This window comes from Hyperolius riggenbachi, chromosome 4, assembly GCF_040937935.1.
Source record: "Hyperolius riggenbachi isolate aHypRig1 chromosome 4, aHypRig1.pri, whole genome shotgun sequence".
In the NCBI taxonomy this organism is placed as follows: domain Eukaryota; kingdom Metazoa; phylum Chordata; class Amphibia; order Anura; family Hyperoliidae; genus Hyperolius; species Hyperolius riggenbachi.
Window position 1 is genome coordinate 138,248,234 of NC_090649.1, and position 26,231 is coordinate 138,274,464.

General features: G+C 45.0%; 1 protein-coding gene across 3 annotated transcripts in view; it reads right to left on the bottom strand.

Moving 5' to 3' along the window:
- Nucleotides 1-26,231, bottom strand: part of CUL3 (cullin 3) — a 119,088-nt gene that overhangs the window by 63,471 nt on the left and 29,386 nt on the right. For all 3 annotated transcript variants that reach the window (XM_068280733.1, XM_068280732.1, XM_068280734.1), the window contains exon 2: nt 1,006-1,203. In XM_068280733.1, coding sequence (XP_068136834.1) covers nt 1,006-1,203 — 198 coding nt within the window. The remainder of the gene's footprint in view (nt 1-1,005; nt 1,204-26,231) is intronic.

The following is a 26,231-nucleotide window of genomic DNA, read 5'->3' on the forward strand; positions in this document are numbered from 1 at the left end:
GCGCCACTATAGCCGCAATTCACCCCCACATAGTTTATTTTACTTGTACAGCACCATAGAAGATGAAAGCAATAAATTGAATGGGACGCCTCTACATTATTTTGTACTCTAAACTGTAAGGGCTTTTTCACACTACAAATTGAGTAGCAATCACCATCGCTTAGCACCTGCAATTTTGCAACTTTTAAACAGTGATTTTCCAAGCGATATTGAAGAGGGGTGACAAGACCATATACTTAGCGCTGCGGAAGATGTTGGCACTACACAAATACCAAATTATATGCGCTTTTGCTGCATTCCTTAAAGTGCACACATCGCTCAGAAAATGCTGCATACAGCACAATTTAGGCCTGAACGATTTAAGGAAAAAATTGAATTGAGCGATTTCTGGTTTAAAATTGCGATTTCATTTCGATTCACGATTTCCTTCAAACCAAGTTTTGTCCTCTTTCTGTGCCTGTTTGTTCCCCCTCTGTCCCCCTGTCTCTCTTTGTGCCCCCTTTGCCTCTTTATGCTTCCTCTGGGTCTCTCTTTTGCCCCCCGTGTGTTTCTGTGCCCGCTTTGTTTCTCTCTGTGCCTCTCTGTGCCCCCTGTCCCCCAAGCTGCATCAGTTCTGGACATAGCTTCAAGCATGAGTCCAGCGATGCCTGTCTTTCCACTTCGCCTCCTGCAGACTCTAATGCACGAAATACTTCCTGTATGTCATGCGACAGAGGAACCTAGAGTTTAATACAAGTTGGGTGAGCGTTGCTGTGCAGCTCATCAAAAGTTGGGAAATTGAAATATTTGGCTACATTATCTTCACGGAATGTGTCCAATTTATCTTGAAATACCTTGAGGAATGTGCAGCCACTGCGGTGGAAACAAATCCCTTAGTCTGATTATGGCTTGGCAGTGGAATACAACCGATATTAACCTGGTACATTCTTTTGCTGGCATTCTGACCATTTGCCATCAAGAGAACCCATAAACCATGTTCATATTGGCGCTAGGTGGAAGTCTTACCTTATTTATGAGATGTTCAGTAACCACTTCTCTCAGCCCCGTATACAGCTTCTCGCCATGTTTATGAAGCACCATGGTATATGCATTTCTATAAAGTTCTTCAAAGCTCAACCCACTGTTGTTCTTGCGCTGAATTTCTTGTATTGCATTCTTCAGTAGATCCCATATGCTGTTAACATACTTCTCATCCATAGTCATCTGTAAGACATGAATATAAAACCGTAAAGGGCTGGCTCTCATATTTCAAACTCCTGATGCTACGTACACACATGCGACAACGATCGTTCGTTAAGAACGACGAACGAACTTTTAATTGATGAAAGAACGACCTAAGTAAAGGTAGTTTTAAAATGTGTGTAACGATCTGATCGTTAGAACGAACGTTACATCACAGAAAGCAACTATTGCGCCTGCGCATAAAAATGAGAAGTTCCATGGAGAAATAGTGAAATGCGCATGTCAAGCCTAGTACGAACGATCGTTTCCAACGATGTACTACTTTTGCAAACGATCGTCGTTGGTTTAAATCCGCCGAGACAGAACTTTCTTTTGTAGCGATTTGGCTCGTTCGTCGTTTGCCTTAATAGTCGGTGGTTCGTTTTTTGTAACGATCGTCGTTGGTAAAGATCGGGGAACGATCGTTACAAACGACTATAGTCGCATGTGTGTACGCACCTTAAGTCTACATGCCAAACTCTGCTGAACAATGCGCTTTTTGGGGATTTAAAAGGAACCTGAAGTGAGAGGAACATGGAGGCTGCCACATTTATTTCCTCTGAAACATTGCCAGTTGCCTGGCAGTCCTGTCGATCATTGTTGGCATCAGTGTTGTCTGAATCACACACCGATAACAAGCATGCAGCTAATCTTGTCTGAAACATCTGATCTGCATGCTTGTTCAGAGTCAATGGCTAAGAGAGGTAGAGGAAAGTAAGTATGTCTGCCTTCATATCCCTCTCACTTCAGGTTGTCTCTATGCCCATTAATAGAGGAATTCCAACAGGTAAGATTAAGCACAAAAATACAGAGGCATTGAATTAATGTTCTGACAACGAGAAGAGCATTAACACCTGCTAGTGGAACTGGTGGTGCTACTAGAACAGACACTTATATAGTGTCTGCCTTTGAGGATTTAAGGGAACCTGAAGTGAAAGGAATAGGGAGGCTGCCATACTTATTTCCTTTGAAACATTACCTAGGTTGCCTGGCAGTCCTGTCGATCCTGTGGAAGGGCATCAGGAAGGCAGGTTGAACATCAGGAAGGGTTTAGATGGACGGGGATGTATAGCAGACTAGAGGGGGACAAGTCATTAAAAAAGGGACCAGTAAGGGTTAGGCAACGGGAACTAACTACCCTTAGAACACCAAGTGAAATGGTGTCGCATAGCTGAAATTGGGGCGTATTAGGATTGCCATCCTTGGTGCGACACATCCCAACTTCTGGTACCCCCTATAAAAAAAACAAAAAAAAAAACACACACACACACAAATGCAGAAAAGGGTTTGTGTGGCTCAAATAGGTAATCAAAATGCTTATAACTACCTAGTGGAGATATGGACTGGCCTCAAACTGAAGCAACGGAGACATCCAGGATCTGTCACAGGAGCAGCCTTTTGCAAAATGGTCTCCAGACTCGATACCAATTTTTACAGTTTTGCATACGAGTGTCTGAAAAGCCCTTTCTAGCCAAATGCAGTAGGATCGTGCCAAATCTTTACCTTTCCAAGGCCCGAGCACCACCTGATTGCATTGATCTGCCCTCAGACACCCCCACGAGAATCTGCTCAGTTGCTCATGGCTGGCGACATGACTGTAGAGAGTCGGCACACTGTCGCCCAAAGGATCGTATACTGATCCTTGCAGGGGACAAAAAGCCTCCAGTGTGTACGGGACTTTACAAAAGACAATTAAACAAATACCTTATGATTTCATATTTCATGCTGTGTTGATGTAATTACAGATCGATTACCTCCCATTAACCACCAGCTGCCAGTTGAATGTTGAGCAGTTCATGAATCTCATTAGCAACATGTAAAGTTTTCAGTTCAGCCTCTGCAAACTCTGGTCTGCAGTGTTCTCCCCAGAATTTTCATCCAGTCGGGTGGCATGAAGAAGCAGCCGGGTGGGGCAAGATGAGAGAATACAGGACTGGTGCTTCTCTGCACAATTCTGCTTACAGCATAGGAGGAGGAGGTGAGCTGATGACAGCAGGGTGCTCACCAAAACTAGCCGGTGGAGCACCCAGCTAAAAGGGCCTGGGGAGAACACTGGTCTGTGTCAGACCAAAGTTTGCACATTTGTTGATTATTTTTTTAATTTTTTTATTTTTTTAATATCACTAGTTAATAGAAATAGATGGCTCAGTTTAACAAATCCCATCATTCTCTTGTATAGGGTGTTAGACAAGACAAATAACATTTATATTGCGCTTTTCTCCTTGCGGACTCAAAGCGCCAGAGCAGAGCAGCAGCCACTAGGACGCGCTCTATTGGCAGTAGCAGTGTAAGGGAGACTTGCCAAAGGTCTCCTACTGAATTAGTGCTGGCTTACTGAACAGGCAGAGCAGAGATTCGAACCCTGGTCTCCTGTGTCAGAGACAGAGCCCTTAACCATTACACCATCAGCCAACTGCATGGAGAAAGTTATGTGAAACAATAGTATAACGGTTTACATTGCTGAATGATTTAATTGTGTAAATTATGCAAAATCTGAATTGAGCCAAGAGTCCTCCCTGTATTAATTGCAGAGGCCTCATCTAACAAACATCACATGTAGGCCTTCTTCTTACTGCCCTATAAGACTGTACAATTAACTCTGATAGCTATATTTTCTATTGCACTCTGTGGCTGTGCATCCAGAGCTGGAAATGAATGAATGAAAGTAGGACTGCGTAGGCTGGATGGCATTGTGTTTTTTTTTCTGTTCACAAAGCCAGCCGAGTGTTCACTTCCATCTCTTCCCCGCTCAGCAATTTGTTGGACTCATCAGAACAGATGGCTTGTTCCCATTCAAAAGCAGGCCTCGCTAGACATCACTCTTTCCTACAAATCACTTGCCTGAAACACACAGTACAAATCAGAACTGGCAGAAGCCTACACTGATCGCCCGCTGAATAATTGAGCATTCACACACTACCCTGATTAAAAGGGATGCCATAAGCTTGTTATCAGCAACTATTATGGATACAGACAAAGAAAGTAATTGTAAAAGGCCTGAAGAGAGATGTATAGAATGTTGTCAGCGCAGGCCTGAGGCCAGTAATGCAGCACATATACCAATATCACTTTATAGTAGAATACCAAAACCTCTGAAATATCAAGACAGGGACACTTTGTACAAAACAACTTGAAAATGGCTTGTGTGGCCTATACCTTCATCTATATGCAGTAACCAGAGAAAAAGCAATTATAGGGTGCATGTAGAATGTATGCAGCTTGGACCTAGGCTAACCAAAAATAGGCATTAGGTGCAGTTGACTAAACGCTGCTTGGAACAGGTCAATCTACATACAAGCCAGATTTATTCACATCTCATTGACCTCCCCCAGTAATGACGCATTCAGCGTAGCTCATATGGAGGTACCGACCTCTACATCCATAAGGACCTAAGCCATGATATCATGAAAGCTTGGATCAATAGCTGCAGAACTTTCAGACATGAGGGCACCCAGCTAAAAGAGCCCAGGGAGAACACTGGGGCAGTACTTCTAAAATTTTCATGTTACCACATTAGCCCAAATGCAATTAACTTTTCCACACCTTGTCAATAAAATGCATTTTCAACCACCAGCAAGCAAGAAAATACTCAAATTGATGGTACTTTATCAAACATTTTTTGCCACTTTTTCAGAGTGCTGTAAAAAATAATTTAAACAGAAGGTGAAAAACTCCTAGGAGATAATCAAGTTAAAAGTTATTTGCATATGGGCCAATAATACTAATTTTGTACAATATGATTGCATTGAAAGAACACCTGTCACAAGACTAAACATTTTAATCAGAGTGATCACTGAATTGTACACCACAGGGTGGGCAGCATTGTGGCATAGTGGATAACACTCGCCTTGCAGTACCCAGTTCGAATCTCAGCCAGGGCACAATCTACACAGTCTGTATGCTTTCCCCCAAAATTGGCCCTAGACTACGATAAATACATAGGACTATGGCAGCGGTGGCGAACCTATGGCACGCAGACCCGTCTGTGGGCACGCGAGCTGCATCCCATCGCCACTGCTGACTATCTGGCCACACACCTGGAGCTGGAGCGAGAGGCTCAGTTCGCGGCGGGGCAGGGGGCCCCGAACGGGAGCAGCGCCAAAGGGGGAGAGCAACTTTTGTTCTCCTTGGGGCCCCCCCCTCCTGTCTTCATGCTCCTCCATAGCGCTGCTGCTGCGGAAGAAACAGCTTCACACTCACCTTCCTCGGCTCTGGGCTCCATCAGGCGCTAGAGGTCCAGGCTGTCTCCTTTGCATTGCCGCTCGCACTACTTCCTGATTCTGTGTGAGCGGCAGTGCAGAGGAGACAGTGCGGACCTGCAGCTCTAACATCTGATGGAGCCTGGAGCCAAGTAAAGTGAGTGTGAAGAGGTTTATGACGCAGCGGCAGCGCTATGGAGGATCAGGGTGACGCTGATGTGCGTTGTCCACCCCACAGCAGCCACCAGCAGCAGCCCGTGGAAGCCACCCACCCCACAGGAGTAGCCCCCCCATTGGAGATACCCCACAGCAGTCCCCCTTTGGAGATATTCTCCCACCCACCCCACTGCAGCTCCCCCTCGGAGTTACCCTCTTACTTACCCCACAGCAGCAGCCCCTTGGAGTTACCCTCCCACCCAACAGCAGACCATGTAGCCACTCTCCCCACAGTAGACCATGTAAATACAGGAGGTCATGGAGCCCCCCACAGCAGTCACCCACCCCAATCTGTCGCCCAATATGTCATTAACTGTCAGGGGGAGGGGCAACATTTTGAGATAGACAAGCGTTTTTGGGCCGCAGTTTGGGCACCCGTCCCCAAAAGGTTTGCCATCACTGGACTATGGTATGTAGTTTGCTTTAACCTTTTGACTAGGCAGACCTTTTTCATCTTGTTCATTGCAGCCAAACTGAAAGTAAGGACATGAAGGAGCAATACTAAGGCTGGTCAGCTGACCTCAGAGCAAGTGGCTATTGGTCTATCACTTAGGGGTGGCGCCAGAGAGCGCTACTCAATATATAGTTACTGCTGGACAGTCACAAGTTGTCTGCCGTTGCGAACACTACGTGGAAGCACTCAGACCTTAGTCAGATCCAACAGTGTGTTTGAACCAGAAGGACCTGGGAATTCACACTGAGCCAGATTACTACTGTGTTATTATTTGTGTTATACTTCAGACTAGTTCCAGGGTGTTGAGACCACTTGCCCGACCTCGAGAGCTAGCTCTCTTCCTTAGGAGATAGTCTCCAGATCACCTAGTGACATCCACCTTCAGGTGTCACTCACTCACTGGTCCTTCCTACCTTCAGCCTGAGACTCCACCCCTTGGAAGATCTCAGGCTGCTGGAAGGTTCTCGTGCTTCTCTAAAGAGCAGTGTTGCCCACACTGCCAAGGATCACCTGCTCATCAGGTGGATTACTCAAAGTAAATACTGTTGCACCAAACACTCACGTTATATACAGGTGTCCAGAGGTTAGTACTATATCTGTATTGGTGATTCTGCAGATCACCAATAATCAAGATTCTCTCTGTGTGCTGACACCGATCGTTACATAGACAAACTGCCATGTAATCAATGACCTTCAAAATTCAGATTGATAATTTGCTACTGATGTAACTGGCCTCTACCATTTCTCTGGACCGGACATAATTTCACATTTGTTTTGTCTACACCTGATTTACAGTGCTAGTGCCACAACTCACAGTAAGCTTTAGTTAAAGGACAACTGAAGTGAGAAGCATATGGAGGCTGCCATATTTATTTCCTTTTAAGCAATACCAGTTGCCTGGCAGCCCTGCTGCTCTATTTGGGTGCAGTAGTGTCTTAATAACCACAGAAACAAGCAGGCAGCTAATCTTGTCAGATCTGACAATGTCAGAAACACCTGATCTGCTGCATGCTTGTTCAGGGTGTATGGCTAAAAGGTATTAGAGGCAGAGGATCAGCAGGACTGCCAGGCAACTGGCATTGCTTAAAAGGAAATAAATATGGCAGCCGCCATATCCCTCTCACTTCAGTTGTCCTTTAAGAAAATAAATACATTGCAATTTTTGCTGCACCTAGGTTAAGGATGCTTATGTAGAATCACCTAATTAAAAGGGTCAAATGCTTAAAAGAACAAAAAGCACTTATTAAAAAACTTTAAAGGTAAAACAAAGAGTTGAAAATGGCTGTTAGCGACGAGTAAAAAAACTGAATTGTGCTACAAAGCAGGAAACACCCAAGTCACAGTGACTCATGAGAAATGAAGCGCTACACTAGATTAAGATCCTTTATCATCCAAAACAGATACAGGATCAAGAAAAAAATATTACAGGCATTGCATATTTCCAGTTCATATTTGTGACACAAGGTTGTATTAACAAACAGGTCTCGTTATATATTACTTTATTTGCCACCGTATAAAATTATATACATACATATACATACACACACTAAACCTGGTGCATCCAGGAGCATCTTGTAGATGTTCTCCCCGTCCTCAGTGTGACCCCTTCTGTCCTCGGCTCCCCAGGTGTCCGCTCCACCCAGTGTATAATTAGCAGTGTGGTAGCAGTGTCTCACCTAATCCATGGCTGCCTTGGCAAGTGCAGACCCCTCCTGTCCAGCACAGCTCCCTCTAGTGACGGCATGTGCTGATGATGCGATCAGCAGAAGCCGTCACTAGAGGAGCAGTGTGAGAGTGAAGAGGTCTGCGATACCCGCAGGAGCCATGGATTAGGTGATACGCTGCCACTACACAGGGGAGCAGGAGACACGGCGTGGGGAGTAGGGAGAAACAGGGAAGCGGACACACAGGGAGAAAATGGAGAGTCCCGATGTTGCAGAGGGTCCTATCGGCGGGCATTCGCAAGTCTTGGATTCCCTGCATTTGCCGCGAAAGACGCAGGGACTTCCTCCCCATGTTGTGGGGAGAAAAAGTGCGTCTCATATGGCAGCAAATACGGTACGCCACTCACTCCAGTAATTCTGAACACCTGTCTGCACTGGCCACATTTGCACTCCACTTACTCCATGTTTGATAACACTAGAAGGATACACAAGGACTTTATTAAAAAAAAAGGAGGCCCCCAGATGCAGGGGCAAGATGTGCGTTAGTGTGTTTAGGCCTTTATTTTTTCAGATCTACCAGTAATACTAATGTGTGATGGGAAGAAACCTTTCCTAGCAGCATGACAATTGCAATTGGATAGGGTGTAAAGAACTCATTGCCTCTAATATGTTCAGCCATAGACCCTGATCAGAGGTTTCAAACAGAATATAAAAATTAGCTGCAAGTGTGTTTCAGGTGTGTGATTCAACAGAACTGCCAAGCATCTGGTATTGTTTAAAAAATAAAATATAGCAGGCTCTATACACCTCTCGCTTCATATTCCCTTTAAGAGCTGTGGTGGCCAACTGACTACATACACTAGACCTTGGCTGCAGCTACCGATGTCACCAGGGGCAGCATTATTTTTTTGTTCCCTCCCATTGCCATTCAGAGTTATATACATATAGAACTTACACATACATACTCTAAAAAAAAAAAAAAAATTATATATAAATATATATTATGTGTAAGTTGGTTATGTAAATATGGTGCCACTGACAACTAAAGGTGGGTACACACGTCAGATAAAAGTCTTTGGAAAATGAAAGATCACAGACCAATTTTACCACCTTTCATGCACCATAGTATGAGAGCCATACTCTACACAGTCTATTCTATTGAGCTGAAATCCCCATCAGATAAAAATCTTTGCAAGATGCTGCACACAAAGATGCTGTACACATGCAACAGATCAGTATCTGCAAAAGATCTGTTCCTGCAAAAGATCCATTCCTGCAAAACGCATTCATAGTTATGATATCTGCAGATCTCATACACACCTTTTTTAATGGACAATTATCTGTAGATCAGATCCACCAGGTTGGATCTTCAGATTGGCAGATAATTGTCTGATCTGCAGATGAATGTCTGTTAAACAAGGTGTGCATGATGATCTGCACATCTCAGACTAGGAATGCATTTTGCAGGAACAGATCTTTGCAGATACTGATCTTTTGTGTCTGTACAGCATGTTTGTGTGCAGCATCTTGCAAACGATTTCTGTCTGATGGGGAGTTCAGCTCAATAGAATAGACTGTGTAGAGTATGGCTCTCATACTACATGGGAGGTAAAATTGGTCTGTGATCTTTTATTTTCAAAATACTATAGGCTGATGTGTGTATGCACCTTTAGTCTTAGTTATGCACATATGTAACTAGGTGCTAAGTCTTGCCTGCCAGAGTGCACAAAAATGCAGTGGAATCCTTGGTAAAACAATACTGTGGAATAGTGCGTCAGTTCATCCTCATTTCAATGGAAAAATGTAGACAGAGTACATTACAGATGTGATTAATGATGTAAAGAAAAGAAAAAATCAAGTTTTAATTGAGAGATTGATTCATATTAAATGTAAGCAACTTAATTAGATCTTAATTTTTGATTAAAATAAAAATAAAATGGAAAAATTGATATTTAGGTGGATGTTGGAATCCAAGGATTTCTGCACCTGGTTTGTGTCCTGTACACAGTGCGATCACGACAGACAGGAAACACAGTGTTCTCCCCAGGACTAATCAAGTGGGCGGGCCGCCCGGCTGGTTTTGAAACCCCGCCCGCCTGTTTTGAACCCATCAGGCATCATTTTTCATAGTATTTTAATCTGCGCGTCGATCCTCCAGAAAAATGGCGGCCGCGCAGCCTGGAGCCGGGGACACTTTTTAGTGTAGTAAGCTCCTCTCCCAGTCTCGCAGTGATGCGTGAACTGGGCGGGATGAGTCAGCGTCCCCCACCAATCAAGGCGCGTCTGTATCCCCCACCGGCCAATAGAAGGCTGCCTCGCTACGGACCCGCTCGCGGTGGTTGGCTTGGCACGCATGCCGCTTGCTGGCAGAGGAGGATGGAGGAATCTGGGCAATCAGCAGGGCTTTGGAGGAATCCGGATGGAGGAATCCGGGCTATCAATGTACTGCAGCCTGCCTGCCTGCCTGTCTGACATCGGGTGCAGAAGCTGGGGGAGACCTTCGGGAAGCAGCGGAGGATTTCACACCATACAATGTGAGGAGCAACCTGCTGCCATGCTAACCGAGAGGGAGGAGGGGACCTACCTACAAACTCACACACCCCACTAGCCACCAGACTGACCTACTTTGCCACCACCCACCCCACTAGCCACCAGCTTGACTTTCTTTGCCCCCCCACCAACCCCACTAGCAACCAGCTTTACCTACTTTGCCACCCACCCACCCCACTAGCCTCCAGCCTGACCTACTTTGCCTCCTACCCACCCCACTAGCCACCAGCCTGACCTACTTTGCCACCCACCCCACTAGCCTGACCTACTTTGCCACCCTCCCACCCCACTAGCCACCATTCTGACCTACTTTGCCACCCACCCCACTAGCCACCAGCCTGAATTATTTTGCTACCCACCACCCCACTAGCCACCAACCTGAACTACTTTGCCACCCACCCACCCCACTAGCCACCAGCCTTACCTACTTTGCCACCCACCCACCCCACTAGCCACCAGCCTGACCTACTTTGCCACCCACCCACCCCACTATCCTGACCTACTTTGCCACCCACTCCACTAGCCTCCAGCCTGACCTACTTTGCCATCCACCCAACCAACTAGCCACCAGCCTTACCTACTTTGCAACCCACCCCACGAACAACCAGCCTGACCTACCTACCCATACCACTAGGCAGCAGCCTTGCATACCTACCTACCCCACTAGCGGGCAACCTGACCTACCTAACAGACTAGCCCACTCCACTAGCCATCAGCCTGACCTACATTTTACATTGGGGTAATCGTTTCTGCATTTAACATTTTTAATAATGATTTATGGATTGGACATTTTGAGTAATGGTTTCTGGATTTTATATGTGGCATAATGTCTGTTCTATTGTGTCTGATTCTGATTCTTGCTAGTACTGAGTTAGACCCCTTTTTGCTTTCAGAACCACCTTCATTCTTTGAGACATTCCTCAGATTTCTGTCATATTGGCATGATCGCATCATGAGACCACCACATCTTGAGGGAAACGCTACGCTGCATGGCCACGCCCATTTTATGCCACCCGGCTACTTTTTCATGCCACCCGGCTGGAAAAAAATTCTGGGGAGAACACTAAAACACATGATCAACTAGTGCATCTAATTAATGGGTCCCACCACAGCTTTTTAGGGCCAAGTAAGGGCCAGTTTACACCAAAAATAATAAGCTTTAATATAATACTTAACTAATTCACTACTCAAGTGAAGGAATTTTCCATGGTCCCCTATGGGTCAGTTTATGTCTGTTCATACATGTGTTTTAGCACAATGCTGCGCATCCAATACCATGCTATACATACTAAAACTACATAACACGTGCCCTAAAGCACACATATTTACACTGCAAACAGCAGAATTCAGGTTTACATCTGATCAAATCCTTGCTAAAATTATGGCTAACAACATGAAACAGCTCTCAGCAAGATGGATTGCAGAATTCCAAACTAGAATTGTGCTATAACACAGCAATACTTGGCTTACAAGGGCATTAAAAAGATAATAAAAATGACTAAGTGACAGACATATGGAGGCTGCCATATGCATTTCCTTTTAGGCCCTGTTCACAGTGGTCAGTTGCATTGCAGAATAATTTGGCAGGCCAACTCACTGCCCATACAATTCTACAGAGGATCAGCAGGGCAGCCAGGCAATGTGCATTATTTAAAAAGGTAAAAATGTCAACCTTCATAGGTCTCTCACTTGGGTTCCCTTTAATTTTATATAATTCAGAAGCCAGCCTTTCCAATCCAGTAACAAGCCGGAAACTTGAGCCAACTACTCCATTGACGAAGGTTGAAACAACAGCCGTGAGTGCAATCAGCCCGGAGGGGGCTGAAGGAAGCCCCAGGTATGTATATTTTATGAATGTGGCCCTGTCTCAGGTACAGTTGAAGATGCCTTTGCTACCTGGCTCCTAGGGATTAGTCCAACCCTAGCAAAATAACACAAAAAAAACAAACAGAAAAAAAATAAATCACTGAAATAGAAATTAAATGGGAACTAGAAGTGTAATGTATCTCTACCTTCCAAAGTCTCTCCTATTGGTCCTTTATTTGATAGTGAAAGGGGGGGGGGGGGAGAGGAGAAACTATCTGGAGCTCAATAAACTTAGGATGTCATTCATTCAAAAATGACTTTTAGATGCAAAACACTTTTAGGTCTAATTCACAATACACGCACTGTTGTGCCCATTTCAGCAGCACATATGGTGTGTGATCAGCAAGATCAGAAGTGCATAACAGCACGTCTGACATTCAGACCATGCAGGTTGCGCAGCAGTACGATGCGATACCGCACTGCAGCACGCATTTTTGGCAAAGTGCATCGCTGATCCAATTCACGGAAATGAATGGGATCAGCAGCGCAACGTAGATGGTAAGTGATACGGTGCACTTGCGTCCCTAAGGCACAGCCATACGCATTGCTTAATGTGAATCAGGCCTTATAGGGAGTATCGCTCACGGGCTATTGAACAGGCCAAGAATCACACCCTGGTCTCATATCAGAGGTGGTGTATTTAAAGGAAACCCATGGTGAGAGGAATATAGAGGCCAACCTTCCTTTTAAACAATGCACATTGCCTGGCTGTCCTGCTGAGCCTCTGCCTCTAATGCTGGGAATACACGGTTAGATTTTGAGCCATTTAGATTTCCGACATGTCCGATCTCGCGCCCGATTATTTCCGCGCTCGATTTTGCATGGGGAACAATGGGAAAAGAAAAACGAATGGAAGAGAATCAGGTGGGGAATCGATCGGGTAGGATAATCGAGCCTCAAAAACATACTGTGTATTCCCAGCATAATACTTTAAGCCATTGACCATGAGCAAGCATGCAGATCAGATGTATATGACAAATCTGACAAGATGCTTATTTCAGGTGTGCGATTTAGACCCTACTGATGAAAGATCTGCAGAATTGCCAGGCAATTGGTATTGTTTAAAAGGAAATAAATATGGCAGCCTCCTTTTAAATGAGTATAATATCCAGCTGCTATAGTATGGAGTAGCCACGATCTCTGGAGCTAGAGGTGTTTGTTTTAAAGTGCAAAGATGACACGTGATCAGAAAACTAAGACATTTCAGAGCCCAGCAACACAAGTCACTAGCAACAGGAGTTTACAGAAAGTCTGTCATGCAGTAATAAAAACAGGATATAGTTATACAGTCAGTGTGGTTAACAATACATTTAGTTATTTTTAGATAGCTGTCGGTGGTAATTTGAACATTCACTCATTTTAAAACGTACACACTGTGCCAATATTGCCACTTGGCAGTCTGCCATTGCCAGACTAACAGCATATTGGGTAAACAAAACATAAAATGAGAACCCTAACGTAAATTAACAATATGCCAGATCAGGCGGAAAATTCAGTTTGACTCACTCAGCTTAGTATAAGCGCAATGCCGGGGTACTGGAAACTAGAATATAAGAAGGCATGTAGCTCTGGTCTCCATTGACCTTACAGTGCTGTACTTTATCTAGTTAAGCTCTGTACTTATTATTCTCTACTGCGTTTCCTTGGCTGGAAGGTGGAAGCGCGTCATATCCTACAAATCCGTCCACAAAACCTGTCCAACCTACATTTCCGATCTTACTCAGAGGTACACACCTAGCCTCTCACTCCGCTCCTCCAATGAACTTCGCCTAACCGCCCCCCGCATCACCCAGTCCCATGCAGGCCTACAGGACTTCTCAAGAGCTGCTCCAACACTATGGAACTCCCTACCTCCACCCATTAGGGCAGCTCCCTCCAACATTTTCAAGAAGGCTCTCAAAACACCTTTTCACTCTGGCCTACCACCCCTCACAAGTGCTCTAAACCCACAGCTAAACTCTGGCCCCCTACCTCTCCCTCTAGATAAGGGGTCCCCAAACGTTTTGGGTCGAGGGCCAGGTCAACATACTTCAGACTGCTGGGGGGCCGGAGTATACATAAAAATGTAGAAATCTTTGTGGGCCAGACAGTGAAGCATACCCAGGTGACAACCTGCAGACCAATTGGACAGCAGTGTCACCTGACGCGAAATTACTGCTTTCTGGCTTCAATGTGGAAGGGTGGTGCCAGCACTGCTATTCTATATGCAGACCACCAACATGTAGAGATGTAGCTGACCGCATCTAAGTAATACATTTTGTGTGTGTGTGGGGGGGGGGGGGGGGGGAGCGGGAAAAAAGCATCAGGGGGTTGCATTCAGCTCGCGGGCCTTAGTTTAAGGACAACTGCTCTAGATTGTACGCCTTTGGGCAGGGTCCTTCTTTTGGGTCCTACCTGATCATGCACCTCCATTACTGTACACCCATGCTACAGTGGAGGAAATAATTATTTGACCCCTCACTGATTTTGTAAGTTTGTCCAATGACAAAGAAATGAAGTCTCAGAACAGTATCATTTCAATGGTAGGTTTATTTTAACAGTGGCAGATAGCACATCAAAAGGAAAATCGAAAAAATAACCTTAAATAAAAGATAGCAACTGATTTGCATTTCATTGAGTGAAATAAGTTTTTGAACCCTCTAACAATAAAAGTCTTAATACTTAGTGGAAAAACCCAAGGCTTCCTTCCCACTTCCAAAGCAAGTATCTAAATTTGACCATCGCAAAACTCACAGGTTTGCTTTAAGCGTTACAAAACTAGAGGTTGCATACTATATTAGATCTCTGCAGAGGTCTTTCTTGGAGCCATAGAAGTAGTTTATAGTGTCAAAAGCTGCTCAGAGTTCCTCCAGGACCCCTGGTGCCAAGTTTTCAACACAGCCGATTTTCCCAGACACCACTCCTCCTCTCCACTTTTTTTAAATCTGTCAGCAGTCACAGGTGGTCTCAGAACTCTGCCTAAGGTTATTTACAGCAACCGTATAGTTGAAAGGATAAAAAGGCCGATGTATTTCCTTGTAAAAAAAAGTACCAATCATCTGGCTGCATTACAGACCTTCCTAATACTGACATCTGAATCTTATACATGCAACAAGCAAATTGTGTGGTAAAACTTTTATCACAGCTCCTAACCTGCATTCTGTCTTAAAGTATTAGGAGGATAGAGATCACCCAAGCAATTCTTAAGAGTTAGTTCTTGAGCTCATGTAAAACTATGACAATTCCTGACACATGTTAATTGCCACTATAAGATACACTAAAGGAAACAATCTAATATTTATATAGCACTGGCATCTTCCGCAGCACTGTACAGACAGTCATGTCACTAAGTCTGCCGCAGGGGGGGGGGCAACTAACTTACCTGTATGTTTCAGGGATTTGGGTGAGGGAGGGGTTGGGGAGAGAAGAAACCAGAGTGCTAACTACCATGCACATATAAAGTCATATCGCTAAACTATTACTCTGAAGATGGACTTGCCCAACATACAGTTCTGTAAATGGGAATAGGTCCCCTTTCATGTCCAACCAGAACACATTAGTAAACACGCTCTAAGCATATTCCAATTTAGTGACCTATTGATCTGCTCCGATTGTTGCCGTCCGCCCTCATTGCGTGCCGGAAGAATACTGAATGAATTTTATTCTATTTCTGGACATTAGAGCTTGCTGAATACTAGAGCCCCTCAGTGAGCAATTGATCTCCACTGTAACAGCTCTGAGGCCCTCACTCACTATACAGCAAGCACAGAACATAGTAAATACACAATCACAACCATACTGGTAAGAGTAGGCTTATTTTACAGAAAAAAATTCACTTCAGAAAGCACAGTTTAAAAAAACAAAACAAACAAAACACACATTTCATGTAGTTACCCAGCATGCATTTATCTCAGCCACACTAAGGGCCCGTTTCCACTATAGCGTTGCGGAATCGCCGGCGAATCACCGCAGGCAAAATCGCATGCGGGTGCGATTCCGCAAGCGTTTTTTGCCGCGATTTCGCATGCGATTTCGCATAGGTTAGGGTGATGCGATTTTAACCATGTCACTGCCTGTGTGAATTAACATGGGTACCTATGCGAAATCGCATGCGAAATCGCGGCAAAAGACGCATGGGGACAACGCATGTGATTTCCCTATTAAATACATTGTGTGCGATTCGCCCGCATTCCACACGCAGGCGAATTCTGAGGCCCCTACCCTGCAGATTTTTTCTGCACAGAAAAACGTGCGGGGCAACGCACAAGTGGAAACCGTCCCATCCACTTGTACTGACTGTGCGAATCCGCATGCGGGCAACGCATGCGGATTCGCGATAGTGGAAACGGGCCCTAAGATTCTCAGATCCCTTGATAACCTTCAACTTTTCCCATGTTGTGCTCAGATGCTGTTGCAGGACTGCAACAAAACCCGACACTAAAGAATAACCTCTCTTATGATACCATTGTCCTCTTATGTTTACTGTCTGTCTATAGCATCACTGCCCTGATAGCTACTGGTTATTGCAGGGAACAGAAACCAAACTTGAATGTTAAATGCTAACGGCAAAGCTGAACATTACAGCTATGTTCACTGTGGTGCGTAGCAGCGTAATGCCATGTCTGCTTTCTAATGCTGGGTACACACGATGAGATTTCCCGTTCGATTCCCGGATCGATTCGATTAAATCAAACATGTTCGATTGGATTTCGATCGATTTTTTCATGATAGGTATGCAAAATCGACGGAAAAAACGATCGAAATCCAATCGAACATGTTTGATTTAATCGAATCGATCCGGGAATCGAACGGGAAATCTCATCGTGTGTACCCAGCATAACACGGATTTCTGTACTGCAATGCACCACCCCGCCACATTAAGGGCTAGTTCACACTCCAAACACAAAGTCTGATGGTGTCGTAATTTGGCCACCATTGTTGTGACTTCCATAGAAAAAAACAAAAAGAAAATCACATCATGATTGCCCCCAAAGCCCTGCATGCAGCAGGTTTGCAATTTATGCAAATCGCAAATGCTGCAGTGAGAATGATCCTATAGGGATACATTAGCAACATCACTTTGCTGATCACCGGCAATCAGCAAAGCGCTGGAAAGCCCCCAAGTGGGAACCAGCAGTCATTGCATGGCGGTATAACTGTGTGGCATTGTTAGGAACTGCATGCAGTGCTGGAGCACAACCCACGCGAATTAAGTCGCAGAAGCATACTTTTCATTGACTGCGTGCGACAACATGCAGATAATGTACAGTACTGCTTTACAGTTCCATTTCTGTTACAGGGAACACAATGCCCTAGGTGAACCTCACCTTACAGGGAATGGAGCAAAATAATTTGTGATGAAAGTGTTAGACAACACCAGAGGAAGCCTTGTATGCAATGCATGGTTAGACATGCATTCTGCCTTATGGGCATGGTCAATAAGATGCAAAGAATTGATGCAGTTTTCTACCTTGGCAGAATTTGATTGGTCCATTATCAAGCTGCATACATTTGTAAATAAAATTTGAACACTACAACAACTTGGAATCATTTGCATCTCATTTGCTATCCCTACCGCCTGATAACATCTCCTCTGAGTAAGTGTTCATACGGAACATAATCCACACACAAAGTGTATTTGTATTTAATATGTATCGATAGTTTACATGTTATATGTGCAAGTGCTAGCTTTGCACGCACACAGATTTTGGTGCAAATAAACCTGCCAGGAGTACGGAAGTCAGCATGTACCATAGCATGTAAGCATGCCATACAAATGTGAGGTTTAAAGGACAACTGCAATGAGAGGGATATGGAGGCTGCCATATTTCATTCCTTGTAAGCAATACCAGTTGCCAGGCAGCCCTGCTGATCCTTTGCCTCTAATACTTTTATGCATAGACCCTGAACAAGCATTCAGCAGATCAGGGGTTTCTGACATATGACAAGATTTAGCCGCATGCTTGTTTATGGTGTTATTCAGACACTACTGCAGCCAAACAAATAAGCAGGGCTGGCAACTGGTATTGTTTGAAAGGAGATAAAATATGGCAGCCTCTATATTCTTCTTACTCCAGTTGTCCTTTAATCCATTCCATGGTAAAACTAGAAATGTTGGAGTTGGACTAATCTACTGCAGATTTTAAGGAAAAAAAAGATAATTTTTAAAAAAGCAGGCAAGAACTACTTTAAATGGCAAGACATGAATGTGCATAACGTTAGAACAAGTTTCAAATAACAATAAAGGAAGTTAATCATTAATCAGTCAGAAAAAAAAACAAAAAAAACTGTTTCAAGTATTTGTATAACGGCCTGTTCTAAGTCTGCACAAACTTGTTTTGACTATGCTTCCATTTCAACCAAACAGTCATTCCTACCCTCCAGCATTTGAGAATGGTCCAGCACTGCAGCTGTTCTGCTCCAGAGGGTTCTAAGTACAAGGTTGTGGAAGGTGTCACAACCATCAGGCAAGGACTCGCTAAGTACTAATTACATATAAATATCTATTCTCTAGATAAATTGTCCAGGTGGCTGAGTGACACCTGCTATGTGGTCCTCGAGAGCATGTGCATGGTTGTAAGCCGTAAAAGAAAGGGAGAAAGGGAGCCCACCAAGCTGTGTTATCTACAAGCTAACAAAGTTCAAACATAGTAGGAAGCCCTGGCGCTTGTACCAGTTGTGTCTGGCATTACCATGGAGACAGTGAGCCATAGCTGACGTATGCATGCGCATGTAATTCTTTGCCTTGTGTACATTCATGCATGCGTCCTCACCACCTCCCACAGGTCATATACAGCTAGAGTACAGGTCCACTTGGCCCACATGTGCACCACGCATTTAAAAGCATGGTCTCTTTGCCCTTCCACCTCCATCTCCACAAAATCTGGGGCAAGTTGCCTAAGCGTCCTACAATAAAAATATAAATTCCAGCCTGGTGCCTTCAATTTCCTTTTGACTGCATGCTACTGGACACCTCCAGCTATTGTCTCTGACATTTTAAAGGTGTTCTTTTTAGACAGCCCCCCCCTCCCACTCTCCCAGTTACATTTTACCAAACAATTTGGGTTGTGGATGCAAAACACAGTGACTATTTTAGATTCAGACCCCTAATTTTACAGATCTTGACACCCCTACTCACAATTGTAAGCACATGATCAGCATCCTCCCCCTAGTGTTCATCTCTACGGCACATATTGAATCAAATGAACAAGTGCCTGTATTTCTGCATGAATCATGTATATAGTTTAGTTGCTCATTTTGCACTGTACATTATGCATATATACTTTATTCACTATTGTCTATTGTATTCTGTACATTACCATGGAAAATGATGGCATCCTATACAATAAAATCTAACTCTCCCTGCGTCATCCACTTTCGCTGTCTGTGGCTTTTTTTTTGTACTGCGCATGTGCGCAGTACAGACAGCCGTTGGAGACGGGAGGTCGGGCCAGGGAGCGCGCACTGACTGGTGGCGGTAATTTCACTACCTAGAGCCTGTTTTTAAATGGGCTTAGGTAGGCTAGTCCTATATAATAAATCCCCTGTCCCTGTGTTATTTGTCCGTGGGTCCAGTCCTGACAGTTTGCTGTCTGTACACCTCATTGCATTGTGGGTGCAATAGGGTTGTGGATGCAGTTCCCTCATCTAAAAAGGCCATTTTCTAAAATAAAAATGCTTTAAACCATTCTGTGCACAGAAAGTCTAAGGTTGTGGAGGGAGTGAGTGAGAGACCTGCACACTGAGGAGCTAGGTGAATTACAAATAGTGCCACAAAAGATTTGTAAATATTCCACATAATACAGGACAAAAACTGCGCACAAGAATGAACCATCACCGCTTTAAAAGTAATGAGGGTAAAATGGACACAACATGCAAGATCTCAAAGTACTTATTAAGGGCAACTTCAAAAAATGAACAAGCAAGAAAGATGAAGAGGTTTAAGACATTAACAGAGGGTTTAAATTGTGGAATGGGATTCATGACTCCTTATGCAACATGATTTACTTGGCTTCATGATCTTCAGAAACCTGCTTGCATGAGCTCACTGGCTCCAGCCTGCTGATCACCTTACATCTAACTGCTAAACAGTAACCAGCACAACTGCCATCTTTGTGTTTACCATTTACCTGCATCAGTGTTTTACTTCAACTTACATCTGGAAATATGCCTGAGGAAGGGGACTAGATCCCAGAAAGCTTGCATTATTTAACTTTATCAGTTAGCAATTAAAAAAAAAAAAAAAAAAGGTATTACTTTTACAAGACTTTTTCTATGCACATAATACAGGAAACTGAAAGGGGTTGGTGGTGGAGGGGAATTCAATACATGGGAGAGACAATCAATACATAGGGCACCACACTTTTACCATGGTTCATGTAGAACACCGGTGCCAAACACAAGGCCTGTGAGCCTTGCCATTTTGCCCTTGAGAGCATCCAATGTCTATCATTGTAAGGTGCAAAAGACCGCACACTGCACTCCAGTCCAAAGGGGCGCACTGGTGACACTGTTCCTGACTGAAACACTGTCCGTTTAAGCCAGGGTGCAGCAAGGATTTCCCCCCCCCCCCCCCCCCATGAAATTGCCTGCTAACCGGAATATCCTATGTTAAAACAAAACACAAAACTTGTAGATCATACATACACACGCCCCCCTCCCCCCACCACCCCACATAGCATGTCCGCTGCATGCATACTTCCTTCTGATAATGTGACATGTATCAGGAACCAGATGCATGCTGCATAGCCATAGAGCATGTGGCTACCAGGAAGATTAGAGAATACCTGAAGCAGCACTGGTGTAAGTAAACATTAAAACTGCTCCACTGTGATACTCTGCAGAAGGGGGTAGAGCGGTCGCCCCCAGGGCTGTGGAGTCGGTACAAAAATCCACTGACTCAGGATTCTACCGACTCCTAATTTGCATATTACAATCTTGTTGATTGAAAGTATGCAACATGAAAAAATCATCTCATAACTGCCAATGCTTAGGAATTTTAAAAGACAACTGAAGAGAGAATGATATGGAGACTGCCATATGTATTCCCTTTAGTCAGAGTAAAACTAGTCCTTAGTAAGAGTACTTGAAAAAGGTACAGACAAGAACAAAGAACATACATCAGGCCCTAGGCCAGCGATGGTGACCACGGCACACGTAGCCGAATCTGCTGGCACGCCATCACTGCTGCGCTATGTCCCGTCCGATTGCATGAACTGGCCGTGGCATCTAATACACGCCGCACCAGTTCATAGCCCGCTGCCCAGCTCCAGCCTGCATAGTCTTCCGGCAGGCAGAGCAGGGCTACGGGAAGATGGCGTCCGAAGCCCTGTATTGGAGACTATTTGTGTCTCCAGTACAGGGCTTCGGGCGCCATCTTCCCATAGCCCTGCTATTGCATTCAGTGCGGGAGATATGCAGGAGCAATATCTCCAGGGGAGCTGCGCGCCAGAGGCCGGCCGGGAGAGGAGACTTCTGTCAGGTTAGTAAATTCCTTTTTTTGCAGGTGAAATGTTTCCCACTGCGTTACTTTCTGCTGAAATGTTTCCCACTGCGTTACCTTCTGCTGAAATGTTTCCCACTGTGTTCCTTTCTGCTGAAATGTTGCCCACATTGCGTTTATTTTCTGGTGTCTGGGGTAACTGTTGCTGCATTTATTATTTAAATGGTCATAGTTGGCTATATTTGCTGCTTTGGGGTTACGGCGGGTATACTAATCAATAGCATCACAGTTTCTGCACACCCATGATGCGATCCTTTCTTATGCCTCGCTGTTACATCATTATGTTAGCTCCGCCCATACAATGTCATGGCCACACCCATTTTTCAGACTCACCGCAGCCCCCGTCCAAGGTTGAACTTAGAAAAATCTGGTCACTGTAGGCTTGAGGGCCTGGTATTTGTCATCTCATGTTCCGAGGGTGGTGGGGGTGGGGGGTCATTTTGTTGAAATGTTGAAAATGGCGTGTTGGCACTTTACGAGAGACAAGAGACTTTTGAGTTGAAGTTTGGGCACTCGGTCTCGAAAAGGTTTGCCACCACTGCCTTAGGCAATGTGACTGTGGGTACATGTAAAAATGATGTCAGTGTTCTCCCCAGAAAATTTTTTCAGCCGGGTGGCATGAAAAAGTAGCCGGGTGGGGTAAAATGGGCGTGGCCATGACATGTGCTGGAAAATGGGTGGAACCATTACATGGGCATAGCCAACTGTAATGTAGTGGGTAAGTAGGTCAAGCTGTGGCTAGTGAGGTGGGTGGGTAAGTAGGTCAGGCCAGTGAGGTGTAGGTCAGGCTGGTGGCTAGTGGGGTGGGAGGGTTACTAGGTCAGGCTGGAGGCTAGTGGGGTGGGTAGGTAGGTCAGGCTAGTAGTGGGATGGGTGGGTAAGTAGGTCAGGCTAGTGGCTAGTGGGGTGAGTGGGTGGGTAAGTAGTTCAGGCTAGTGGCTAGTGGGGTGGGTGGGTAAGTAGTTCAGGCTGGTGGTTAGTGGGGTGGGTGGGTGGGTAAGTAGTTCAGGCTGGTGGCTAGTGGGGTGGGTGGGTAAGTAGTTCAGGCTGGTGGCTAGTGGGGTGGGTAATAGTTCACGCTGGTGGCTAGTGGGGTAGGTGGGTAAGTAAGTCAGGCTAGTGGGGTGAGTGGGAGGGTCAGTAAGTCAGTCAGGCTGGTGGCTAGTGTGGTGGGTGAGTGGTTAGGTAGGTCAGACTAGTGGCTAGTGGGGTGGGTAGGTAGGTCAGACTAGTGGCTAGTGGGGTGGGTAGGTAGGTCAGACTAGTGGCTAGTGGGGTGGGTAGGTAGGTCAGACTAGTGGCTAGTGGGGTGGGTAGGTAGGTCAGACTAGTGGCTAGTGGGGTGGGTAGGTAGGTCAGACTAGTGGCTAGTGGGGTGGGTAGGTAGGTCAGACTAGTGGGGTGGGTAGGTAGGTCAGACTAGTGGGGTGGGAAGGTAGGTCAGACTAGTGGCTAGTGGGGTGGGTAGGTAGGTCAGACTAGTGGGTGGGTAGGTAGGTCAGACTAGTGGGTGGGTAGGTAGGTCAGACTAGTGGGTGGGTAGGTAGGTCAGACTAGTGGGTGGGTAGGTAGGTCAGACTAGTGGGTGGGTAGGTAGGTCAGACTAGTGGGTGGGTAGGTAGGTCAGACTAGTGGGTGGGTAGGTAGGTCAGACTAGTGGGTGGGTAGGTAGGTCAGACTAGTGGCTAGTGGGGTGGGTAGGTAGGTCAGACTAGTGGGTGGGTAGGTAGGCCCCCTCTCCCTCCCTCTCATGGCAGCAGATCGCTCCTCACATTGATCCTCAAGTGTTCCCCAAAGGTCTCCCCGAGCTTCAGTACCTGCTCCGTGCTGCGAGACAGTGCACAGCCCTGCTGATCACCCGGAGCACACCATCCACCTCTGCCATCCAGCGCCGCAGATATCTCATAGCCTGCATATGGAGCAAGACGGATTCATCCGTCAGTGAGCTGCGCACATGCCTCTCTCTCCACCCACATCCCTGCACAGCTCTCACAGACATACACGCGGCACACGGCTCTGCAGAAGGCGGCTGGCGCTAATGTCACGCCTCTTATTTGCAGCCTATCAGAGCACGAGCTCGCCGGGAAGCGCGAGATCTCGAGTGTAGAGGGGAAGCAGCGCATCTGACAGCTGGACGGACACTTGCGGCTCGCGATGACAGGGACACGCAGATTTATCAGCCGGGGCTCGAAGACAACGGGGCACGCAGTCTCATCAGCCGGGCGGTAATTAAACTTACCCGGGCGCTCCGCCCGGCTGATTGATCCTGGGGAGAACACTGGATGTGCAGGTACTCTGCAGTGGAATGAGGAGGTTCTTCCTCTTAACATTCTTCATGCACAATCTGAACATAGATCAGGTCCTAGGCAATGTGACTGTGGGTACATGTAAAGGTGCCCATATATGTTAAAAAATTTTTTTTTTTTTTTCCGATTAGATAGTTTAGTTTAATTATTCCTTTAGATCGATTATAAATATTTTTCCAACATGTCCAATCAGATTTTTCTCGAAAAAACAGGAAAATCGTTCGAATTTCTTGATTGAAAAAAAAAAAATTATGTTTTTGACTTTCATTCGATTTGATCGTTTAGAGCGAATAAACGGGAAAATCAAACGTTTTTATCGTACTGTGTATGGGCACCATAAGAGTGATGTGCAGGTACTCTGCAGGAGAATGAGGCGATTCTTCCTCCATTACACATTCTTCATGCACAATCTGAACCAGGTTTATGGGTGACAGACAACACCTCTGTGTTCAATGTGCACAACATTCTCAGTGGATTCCCTGCAGCTCTGTGGGGAGTGCATATGTAGAGTATAGTACTACTGTGTAACAAAGTAAAACTGAGACAGATGAAACTAAAGTTTTATACATACCTGGGGCACCCTCCAGCCCCCTTCAGGCTAATCAGTCCATCGTTGTCCTCCTCCGCCACCTGTATCCTCTGCTCAGAGTCCAGGTACTTGAGCCAGTCTGGCGTAGTGCGCATGCACACACTCCGCCGCCGGGAGCGTACTACATCTGCGCTGCACTATTGTGCAGGTGTAGACTGCTCCTCGCTGTAGGAGCGGCACGTGGCCGGACTGCGCTGACTGGCTGAATTACTCGGACTCATTGCAGAAGATCCAGGTGGTGGTGGTGGAGGACAGCGAGGGACTGATTGGCCTGAAGGAAGCCCCAGGTATGTATAAAACTCATTCGTCTCAGGTACCCTTTAATTTGTAGTCACCAAACCAAATTTTAACATATCAAATTATTTGATTTCATGAGCAAAGAGTGCATACATTTGCATAAATCAGCATCAACGCAGAATTATTTCCATCTCATTGACTATCTCTATCAGTGACACGGCTACACATCAGGCTATATTCTTACAGCATATATGTTATTTAGTATATATAAAAGATCCCTGTGTACACATATATACTGTACAGTCACAATCAGATATGTATATCTGACTTTAAAAAATACGGGGACTGCTTTATTGAAGCAGCACAAGTAACTAATTTTGATTGGTTTATTCATTTTTGTGGACTAAGCACAGCTATTACTGTATATAGAATTTTTTATGATGATTATTATCTGAGAAATAGAACATTTGATCATTTTCCATTTTAATTACAGTTTAAATTCATTAGGAGTCGGAGCATTTATTCACAACTCTGACTCAGGCACACAAAATTGCTCCGACGCCGACTCCACAGCCCTGGTCCCCCCCACTGTCTCTATAGCTAAACTAAACCACTTAATTTGAGACTGCTCAATGTTAAATATTAACAACTCGGCCGACAGACTATGGGCTGGTGCACACCAAAAACCGCTAGCGAATCCGCAAATGCTAGGGGTTTTTGAAGCGTTTTTTCAGAGATTCTAGGCATGTTTAGAGAGGTTTTCTAAACATGCCTAGCGTTTTTTGGAGCGTCTGTGTAGAAGATTTTATATTTTGTCACAGTAAAGCTGTAACTGACAGCTTCTGTAACAAAAACGCTTGGAAAACCGCTCTGATCTAGCGTTCACAGCAGGACCAGAGTTTGCATTTGGGGGAAAAACCAAGCCGCTCTGGTGTGCACCAGCCCATTGATATTAGCCAAGCGGTTTTCCCCCAGAAAGTTTTTTTTCATAACGCTCAAAACCGCTCTTGGTGTGCACCAGTCCTATGTTGTCGATTTTTACCCCTTACGTGATCGAGTTTGGCACTCCTGATGAAGATTATGCCAAACATTCTAGAAAACAAATGTCACAGTTCCGCTGCAGATTTTGAGCATACGTGTCACTTCACTGTTTTGCATACTTACTTCAGTGTCTGCAAGGGATGGTCAGTGACATGTAAATTAGAAAGTGATGCAGATTTACGCAAATTTTGTATTAAAGTCTATACAGCTTTAAAAAAAAAAAATGGACCAGTCAAAGTCCACTTTGGCTGGATTTAATTGGTCCTTTTTTAAGCTCTAAAATAAAATATTTGAATAAACTTGGAATTATTTGCATCTTGTTGACTATTCCTAGTGACTAAAATTTAACCCAGACTGGCTTGATGGCGAAATCAGGGCCTGAGGAAGGGGAGACGCATAGCGCAATC